Below are 10,614 nucleotides of genomic sequence, written 5' to 3' on the forward strand. Positions count from 1 at the left end.
CAAGAAAGATAATTCAAGTAAAAAATTATGACTTTTCCGTGGGATTTATGCTTAGCACTGAGAGGATATTGAGATAAAAGCTCTCCCGTATCTAGAGGTCGGGTTTCTAGTAGCAATCTCCTTATCTCATACCTGTGTGCCACCATAGGAAGATTGTCTTAGATAGACATTAGCTAGTGGATCTACGTAAGCTAGAAGTGAAGGTTCTTTCCTTGGCAAGAGAGAACATACCTTTTTGTGTGGGGCAGACATCAGATTCTATGTTATACCTCACATGGTCTCTATGTTAGTTAAGGCTAATTCCCACACTAATGACGAACTAAGGTTACTTAAAGAAGTATATCCCAGGTGTTCAAAAAAGAAGTTTTACTTGCATTGGACCATGACTATTATGATGTTTTCTAACCCTTTTCTTATGGTTTCAACTTGATCTTTCCATGAGCATGAAAAGGTCCCTTTTCACATGATTTATATCTCTATGCATTGCTATCATACTTGGTACATATTTGTACTAACACATACTCTTGCCTACATTGTTTTCTCCAATGTAGGGTCTGGCGTTACAAGTTCTCATTCCCATGGCTAGGAGTCACCTTGATTGTACTTAGTTGGGGTGAGTTCTCATGTTTCGAGGATTGAACCTTATATCACTTTCAGTATTTACTTTTTAAATATTGTATGTGATGTCAGGGTTACGTCCCAGTCACTCTTGATAAGTACATGGCTATTGAGACTTGAAGACTTCCGTTTCGTTTGACAAGCTCTTTGAAATGAAATGTTGTTTTAAATCTTTTGTTATTCGATAATCTTGTTTATGCATGCTAAGTGGCTTGTGTAGGGCCTCTCGAGGTCTTATATGCCATGTTACTCCTAAGGTATACCTTGGGTCGTGACAAAGATTTTAGTATCAAATCAACATGCAATTACATAAAGATACATTGAACATGGGAATGATATGTATAGAAAAATTTGGATAACTGATAATGCCATTCAAATATCTTTCTCTATGTGAAGAGCATGTCAATTGATGATAATATTTATCCTTGTTATTAAAGTGTTGGTGTTGCACTGATTCAAATTAGGAATCGTGTCGTGCCTCAAAGCCTCCTGCACCGCCCTGCGCCTCAAGGCTCCGTGCCTCGCCTCGAGGTGCGGAGCCCCGAGGCCCTCTGACCCGCCTCAAGGTACCATGCCTTGAGGCCCCCTACCCTGCCTTGAAGCTTCCGCGCCCCAAGGCCCTCCACCCCGCCTTGAGGCACCATGCCCCGAGCTTCCCCCCCCCCCTTCCTAAAGGCACTATGTCCTGAGGGCAAAAAAAAAAAACCAAAGATACAAAAATGCACTTAAACAACTTAACACTTTGATTCATATATTTATTTAAACATAAGAAGACATATAACATGATTGTTGATGATCACGACAAACACATAACAGAAAGAAGACAAGAATAAAAACTAAGTTGGGTAGAGTAAGTCAAATATTATGTTTCTTAGCTAATACAAGTTGTATCTCCATCCTTTCACAATGAAGGGAATGAGAAGGAAAGATCAAGGGTCTCGTTTTATTCCATCAATCTTGATCCCCTGCAGGACTTTTGTACAAGTTATGCTGAAGTTTCACAAATTAATAAACAAAACGGAGATGAGAAAGAAATATGTGTACTAAACAAAAGCAAGGAACGAGCTGAAGACATGCTTAAGGCATTTCTCACATTTAAAATGACCTTAAAAGGGATCTTTATAACCAATCCGGGAAATTTGGAAGGATTTTAATCCGTTGAGCAATCAAACTCAAAAAAATCATGATTTTAGTTCTAATGAAACAGAGCTTCTCATATTCCATCATGAAGGATTTTTTTTCTAGTGCAACTATAATGTCATAAGCTTATAGTTGATTGAATAATTAGGTGACAAATAGGCAATGGGACACCATAATTTTCAGAGTTAACAATATCAGTGCACTTACAGTTTGAGGATTTGGATCAATGACTTTACGAATCAACGATGTTGCACCAGGAGAAAACCAAATTGGACAGGAAAATTCAACAGCCTTGATCTATAACAATATTGAAAGCAATAAGAAATTTGTGGAGAACAAACCATAATATTGAACATATAGTAATTTGTACATAAGAACAAACAATAACTTTAACATATAGCAAGCGGAGTACAAGTAATGTCAAGTCACTTTAAAGCCCCAATTAATCTAATAGAAACAAACAAAGAACCAAATAATGATAATAAAAAGGAAACACAAGGAGCAAACTCATGCAGATGAAGATGAAATTAGAAATACGGAACAACAGTGTTTTGATGAGAGCAGTGTGGTCGATGCTAAGTGAAAGACAGCTTATCCTTCACACTTCAAGATGCCTTAGCACTTGGTGTTTAACAGAGGTCAGAGAGTAGAATAAAATATATCAATCAACTCATTACACCTCAATCCTAAACATAAAAGGATGATACCACATGACCACACATCCGCACCAGCACCATCATAACCTCGGTTACTTAACACCTGAAGAAGTAACTACAGTGTAATAAGCCAGCTACCATAGAAAGAGTCCAAACACATTCTAATATAAGAAAACATATTAAGAAAATTAACATATGTTCTGCAATTGACATAGTTTAGACAAATTCATTAAACAATTCAGCACAAGGTTATGATATTACCCAAATAAAGGTAATTGACACTAACTGCAATGATTTGAAGGTGTATTACTACAAGGCTCGTGGAAGGGAAATACATTTTTATTCTCTCTCATTTGATGACTAATCAAAAACCAACTGATCATGCTAGGTAAAATGAATTTACTACTACTTAAGGAAAATATGATTCCTTATAACAACTAATTACTAAACCAAGACTACAAACGTAAAAGTACATTTTTGCCTCTTAGCTAGCAATCTAAAGTATAAATGAGAAAAAGAGATAGCAGGCCAATCAAATGAAGAATGACGTGTTTCATGTACAAACTACATATGAAGAACCCACCTATAAGAACTATTAAGAAGTAACTGAATGATTCAAACTACATATGCATCATACCTCAGGTGCAACATAATGTGGAGTCCCACAAGTGGTATAGAGGATCTCAACTTGCTGTTAGAGATTTGAGTAAATGCCCATTTAGAAGCTCTAATTAAAAAGGAAAGAAACAAAAATAGATATACCATCTAATGCATCTATCATCAAATGCTACTTACTTGTTGAGGCAATGCACTAAGCCCAAAGTCAGAAACTTGTAAAATGATGCAAATATGTACAAGGCACAAATATAAAAACCACCGCCATGTAGTGCTTGGCAAAGTCAGGCTCAATGTGAGGGACTGCGCCTTGTGGCGCGAGGCTGGGGTCTCGCATTGGGATTTTTCCAGTAAGGCCATATCCCCCTAAGCTACATGTTTTATTCTCCCCTTTCCCAATTTGGCGTATACGTCTTAAATTATAGATATTTCCTTAATATATAATGTTAAATTGATGAAACAATTCATGAGTCTTGTCAACCCAAGGTTCAAAGGAGACACTTGATCTTCTCTTGTGTATAAAGCACGATTTTTTTTGTCATCTCATCTAGAAGGGAAAATGCTATGTCAAACAATTGTCTCATGATCCCACCTCGAATGAGTTGGTTTTCAACATCTTTGTTAACCGTGTCAAGGCTCCGGTAGAAATATTACAACAATACATTGTCTTGTAGCCCATGAGTTGAACATTGGAGCAACAACTTTTGGAACCTTAACCATGTCTCATGGATAGGTTCGCCATCAACACGCTTCAAGTTCTGAATATTATCCCTTAACCTGACCATCTTCGAAGGAGAAAAAAATCTTTCATAAAATCCCTCGGTGAGCTCCTCCTAAGAAGTAATTGAACCGTTTGGTAATTTGGTCAACCACTTTGTTGCCTCCCCTATTAGAGAAAAGGGAAACACACGAAGTCGGACTGACTCTTGAGTGATGTTCTTGAAAGAAAATGGCCTACACACATCCACAAAGTTTTGGATGTTATCATGAGGGTCTTCATGAGCGAGTCCTCCAAAGAGACCCTTCATTTTCAACAACTGCAACATTGTGCTAGTCACATGAAACACTGCATTGTCCATAGTCGGAGGCAATCGAATAGCACCCGCACTTCCCAACTGATCCTCATTGACTTCATGCAAATTCTTGAAGTCATCATTGTTCCCAAGTTGAATAGCGTTGCTCCCATTTACACTCATCTCTTCACCTATTTTAAAGCAGCCAACAAGAACACAAATAAGATAATTCAACTACAATAAAATCAGTTCACGACTATACTTCAAATAAGAAAATTCTACACACAACTCTCTGGTAGCAGTGCCATTATTGATAACACTCAACTACACTTCATCCAATTCTAAGTGTATGTGGTTGGGAACAGGTATAAACCCAACTAAGAGTTAGAGTCGATCCCACAGGGAGTGATACTGTAGAGAATTCAATTAGGACATAAAGATGTGTCCTAATCGTTTGTAGATGTAACACATTCTCACCATTAAAACAAATATCAAAGTTTCAAGGATTAATATCCAATGGGGGATTTAAGACAACTAACATGGGAAGTAAACAAGTAGAGATTGGACTTTAGGAGTGTGATCGGTTGAATGCTAATTCTGTGTAATGGGTGATTACTAGTTACTCAAAAGTGTTGAATCTCAGTGGGTAGGCTAGGTTTTGAGAGCAATAGCCATTTCTCAATCAACTATTGCATTTCAAATGAGTTCTTTCGAACCTCAACGGTCATAACACAACCAAGAAATCAAAATCCTTAATTAACCCGCTCTTCCGAGCTGGGTATGTAAAGGCACAATCAGACCCACTTTCTCAAGCTAGATTTTAAAGACGTAATCAATACAATCATCAATTAATAATTATAGTCTATTACCTCTTTCTCAAGTAAGCATAGAGAACTAAGCTAGAATTGCATTTGCAACTACAATTCCTCAATTAAACCATGAACAATTAATTGAACGCACTTCAAAAAAACATTAAAATCAGTAACTAACAACTCCCATTAGCTAATTAATGAATTCAACTACATAATCATACACCTAAAGTAAGGGATTTTAGCCAAGCATAGTGAAAAACCAGAAATCGTTACCAACGAAGTTTTCCATCTAATTTGCTAACGATCTGTAATCCTAAATTTTGAAATCCAAGCTAAAATTACCACAATCTCTAAATCTCTACTCAAAATATAAGAACAATGTTCTAGAATGTAAAAACTCAAAAACCCAGAAGTAAACAATGTGGAAACTCCTTTTCTTCATTTAAAAATTGTATTTATACGTTCCCAAAATTTCAGCATAGAGTCAACTCAGCGAAGTAAGTCGGGTTTTCCTACCAATTTGGCGATGTGCCGAGTTTCTCCTCTTCTCGCCTTTTAGGCTTTGCATTTCCATCAAATCATTTTGTAATTTTCGGCGACCCAGATTGTCATCGCCGATCTCTTCGGCGAATCACCAAATTTCTTGTCTACTCGCCAAGTTGGTTTTGTCCATGGGCAGGCATGCTGGAACTTTAGGCGAGTTGAAGGTCCATTCGGTGACTCGCCGAGTGACTTTGGCGAGTACCATCTTTGCTTTCCTTCAATTTTTTCAGCTTTTTCGCTCCTTTTTGCTTCATAATGTCCTTGCCTTACTCTTGAGCCTTCATTATTGCATAAACATTTTAACATCAGTATGAGAGTAAATTAGACATTAAGGACACTAAATCATTTAATAATAAGCCTTAAATGAGACGAAATCCCCGACTCATCAGATCTCTCTTCAGACTGTTTGCTAATATAAATAAGTTGCAAATGTGTGGCACCCCTGAAGAGTTCCATAGTCGCAAGGACTTGTATGATTTTTGCTACTATGGAGTGAAAATGACAATATATGCAACTTGCATCCCCTTTGTCAATGTAAGGATATGGCACCTGGGCTAACTAAACCGAAAAGCTAGCTCATTAGGGGAGGATTGCTCAAGTCCATATAAGAAGATCACCAATACATTCTCCAACCAATGTGGGGCTTCTACCCACTCTAATACCCCCCTTCACGCCCAGGCCCAACTAGAGTGTGGTTTGGGACTCCAAACGGGGATGGACATGGCTCTGATACCATGTAAAGATATGACACATGGGCCTAAATCAACCCCAATAGCTATATTTTGGGATTGAGTTAGGTATCGGTGTGTCGTCGCTAGAATTAGCCAGACGTGGAGTCGCGTGTGGACCAATCTTGGTCTGGATTCCTGTTTGGTGTCACCTTAAAATTCTCGGTTGACTTATGGTAGTTTTCTAGATATTGGACCAAGTTTTGAAGAATAAGCATCAACAAGATTTCTTTTGGTCATATTTGAGTTTGAATTTCTTTGTTTGCCGCTTTGATCTATTTTAAGCTACAACATTATTTGAATTTTGTTCCTGCTATTCGAATTTTACTCTTCACTGCTCAATTAGTTTTACATATGGATCATTTGGGTATTTCATATTTTATTTTCTGGACCATCTCCGAAACAACTGGTGTTTAATATTTTATTTTCTGGACCATCTCCAAAATAATTGGTGTTTCAATCTATTTGAGTTGAATCCTTTAGCTGAGAGTTGGTTGCTTCACTGTTAAGACCTTTATATGTAAGTGGAGATCTTTTTGAGTTGATTCAAACCATCTGACTTGTTGGCGTGGACAGAATTATTGGGATAACATTTTGGTGCAAAACTTTGGCAATTTCTCTAGTATTTTGATGCTGAGCTTTGGCAATTTCTCTATTATTCTGATTTGATATAGTGAGTTTGGGGAAATGAATGCTTCAAGTTCATTATATGATAAAAAGGTTTTGGTTTCGGTGAAAGAATTTGCTAAAATCTCTCAATATCATAAATCAGTGAAGGAACCCACTTCAGTTAATGTTTTTATGGAGTCATGTCTTATCACATCTTCAAATAAATGGGTGATATATTCAAATGCAACAAAATACATGACAGATAATCCTAAAGTATTTTCTAGCTTTCAATCACACAAAGCACCCTCTTTGGTTACTGTAGCTGATGGATCAACTTGCAACAATATTGGATTGAGATTGTTAAAACAACCTCATCTATTACCCTGTCATCTATATTAAGTCTACCAAAGTTGGCCTTTATTAAATTTATGTTAGCAAAGTTACCAAAGACCTAAATTGTTATATATCTTTCTTTCCCAGTCATTATTTGTTTCATGATCTTACAACAAATCAGGTTGTTGGTAAATGACATGTATAAGATGATCTCTATATCCTTGATGAATATAGGAGTATCATTATGTGGCCTACTCAAGTGTCGTGTATCCGTTTAAAGCACATTGTCGATTGGGCCATCCCTCTCTGCCTTTGTTAAAGAAGGTTTGTCCTCAATTTCAAAATATTTCTTCACTAGAATGCGAGTCATGTTGATTTGAAGAACATCATAGAAACTCAGTAGGTCCAAGGGTTAATAAGCTAGTTGAATAGACTTTTGAGTTAGTTCATTCTGACATTTGGGGACTATGTCCAATCACTTCCAAACCTGGACATAGGTATTTTGTAACTTTTGTGGATGATTTCTCTCGAATGACTTGGATTTATTTTATGAAGAGTCACTCTGAAGTGTTTACTCACTTTTGTGCCCTTTTTTTGGTGAAGTTAAAACCCAATTCAATGCTTCGGTTCACACTTGAAGAAGTGACAATGCTAAATAATATATGTTAGAGTTGTTTCAGTCATATTTCAGACAACATGGGATTCTCCACCAGTCTTCATGTGTTGATACACCATCTCAAAATAGAGTGGTTGAGAGGAGGAATACACATCTACTTGAGACAGCTCGGGTACTTTTATTCAAGATGAAGGTTCCTAAATAATTTTGGCCAGATGCAGTCTCCACAACCTGCTTTCTGATTAATCGCATGCCATCTACTGTGCTTGTTGGTAATACACCTTATAGTGTTTCTTCCTAATAAGTCACTATTTCTAGTGGAACCGTAGGTGTTTGGAAGCACATGTTATGTTTGATATGTTCGACCATCTGTTAGCAAGTTAGATCCTAAGGCATTGAAATGTATTTTTCTACATTATTCTCGCCATTAAAAAGGGTATCAGAGTTATTCTACTGAACTTTGCAAATATCTTGTGTCAACTGATGTGGTATTTTTTTAGAGACTACACCATTTTTCTAGAAACCTTCTAGTTCTATAAGTCAGGGGGAGCAAGATGAGTGGTTAGTCTATCAAGTCACTCATGTTTTGACAAAACAATCTGATGTTGTTCCTTTATCTCTCAGTTCTTCTGTTGACCACCACCCGACCGTTGTACCTTCAGTACTTTATCCATATGTGGTAGCAAGACCGCCAATTATTCAAATCTATTTAAGAAAGCGAGACACTGATGATACTTGTCATGCACCCGTTTGGTCACCTGGTCCTTCAGAAATCTTGACCTTCCTATTGCTCTTTTCAAAGTTACACACACTTCCAAATCCACATATGCTATTTCTAATTTTGTTTCATATGGTCGCTTATCCTCAACATCTAGATCTTTGATTGCTTCTCTAGACTCCATCTCTGTACCTAAAACAATGAAGGATGCTTTGAGCCATCTAGGATGGTCTAATGCAATGTTAGACGAAATACATGCCTTAGAGGAAAATCACACATGGGATTTGGTGGATTTACCAAAGGAAAAGAAACCAGTGGGATGTAAGTGGGTCTTCACAATTAAAGTTAATCGAGATGGTTCTGTAGCAAGACTTAAGGCCACACTTGTGGCTAAAGGGTATGCTCAAATATATGGGGTAGATTATTTAGACACCTTCTCTACAGTTGCCAAACTCACTTTTGTTCGCTTGTTCATTTCTCTAGCTTCTTCTGAGAAATGGCATTTGCATAAGTTAGATATCAATAATGCATTCCTTCATGGTGATCTTCAGGAGCAAGTTTATCTGGAGGAAACACTCGGTTTTGTTCCTCAAGGGGAGTATGCGAAAGTTTGTCATTTGAAAAGTCGTTGTATGGCTTGAAGCAAAGTCCGCAGGCTTGGTTTGGCAAGTTTAGTGAGGTAGTTAAACATTTTGGGTTGAAAATGAGCAAATGTGATCACTCAGTCTTCTATCGGCAATCAACATTTGGCTCTATTCTCCTTGTTGTACATGTTGATGAGATTGTCATCACAGGAAGTGATTATGCGGGGATTTCTTCCCTTAAATATTTCTTACATAACAAATTTCAAATGAAGGATCTGGCCCCATTAAGATACTTTTTGGGAGTAGAAGTAAATAGAAGAGAAAGGGGAATTTTAAAGTATATTCTTGACCTGTTTGCTGACACTGGAAAATTGGGAGCCAAACCTTATAGTACTCTAATGGTTCCCAATGTGCATCTTATGACAGATGATGATGATCCAGAAAAATATAGAAGGCTAGTTGGGAAGTTAAACTACCTTATTGTGACTCGTCCGAATATTTCTTTTGCGGTAAGTGTTGTTAGCCAGTTCATGTTTGTGCCTATGATTAAACATTGGGAAGCTTTGGAACAGATTATGTGTTACTTGAAAGGATCCCCTGGACTTGGAATATTGTATAGAAATATAATTCATACTCGTGTTGAGTGCTTTACAAATGTTGGATCCAAAATTGATAGGAGATCGACTACATGCTATTGTGTGTTTGTTGGAGGGAACTTAGTTTCATGGAGAAGCAATAAGCAAAGTGTTGTATCTAGATCTAGTGCATAATCTGAGTAGAGAGCTTTGTCAGAGTCTACTTGTGAGATTATGTGGATACATCATCTTTTTAACGGAAATTGGCATAAAGCATCATAAACTAGCTAAGCTTTGGTGTGATAATCAAGCTTCTCTTTATATTGTCTCAAATCTGCTATATCATGAAAGAACTAAACATATTGAGGTCGGCATTCATTTTATTCATGAGAAGATTCAGGAAAAATTGATTTCCACTTGTTACGTGAAGACATAAGAGAAACTAGCTGATTTTTTAAGAAAAGCGTTAAATGGAACTCAAGTTGATTACTTTTGTAACAAGCTACACATGATCAATATCTATGCTCCAGCTTGAGGGGGAGTATTACATAATCAGTCCACAACCGCACAATATTGTATATATGGTAGTCTAGCTGATTTGTAGGGATTTGATTATTTAGTTACCATAGTTAGTTAGTACTTTTTTTGTATTTATATCACTGTAATCATTGAGCAAGAAATAAGCCATTTTCTCCAAACCTTATCAATAACAGTTAGCAAGAAGTGGTTAGCCGTCCAGGCAGCTCTCTTTCAATTCCTCATCGGTCAAGTAGAAAAATAAAGCCAAAGCCATGCATTTCCTTGCTCCTTCCTCCACCAGATGTTTTTCCACAAAACCTTAACAAGTTATCTTTTAGTCGGACTTATTTGAAGTGGAAGTATTTGAACATTGTTAGTAAATCTCCCAAACTTGAGTCGCTTACACTAACATATGATGCATGTAAAGGTGAGGAGTGGGAAGGAGTTGACGAAGGGTTTCCTTGTTTGAAGTTCTTGCTACTCGACTATTTGGACATTCGGTTCTGGAGAGCCACTAGTGATCACTTTCCCTACC

General features: G+C 37.2%; 1 protein-coding gene across 1 annotated transcript; it reads left to right on the top strand.

Annotated features, from left to right (window-relative positions):
• Positions 1–9,104: 9,104 nt before the first annotated feature.
• On the top strand, positions 9,105–9,755 carry LOC107062653 (uncharacterized mitochondrial protein AtMg00810-like). Its single transcript, XM_015313550.1, has one exon. It carries the CDS (start codon positions 9,105–9,107, stop codon positions 9,753–9,755), a length of 651 nt encoding a protein of 216 aa, XP_015169036.1.
• Positions 9,756–10,614: the final 859 nt, after the last annotated feature.

This window comes from Solanum tuberosum, unplaced genomic scaffold (assembly GCF_000226075.1).
Source record: "Solanum tuberosum cultivar DM 1-3 516 R44 unplaced genomic scaffold, SolTub_3.0 scf00253, whole genome shotgun sequence".
In the NCBI taxonomy this organism is placed as follows: domain Eukaryota; kingdom Viridiplantae; phylum Streptophyta; class Magnoliopsida; order Solanales; family Solanaceae; genus Solanum; species Solanum tuberosum.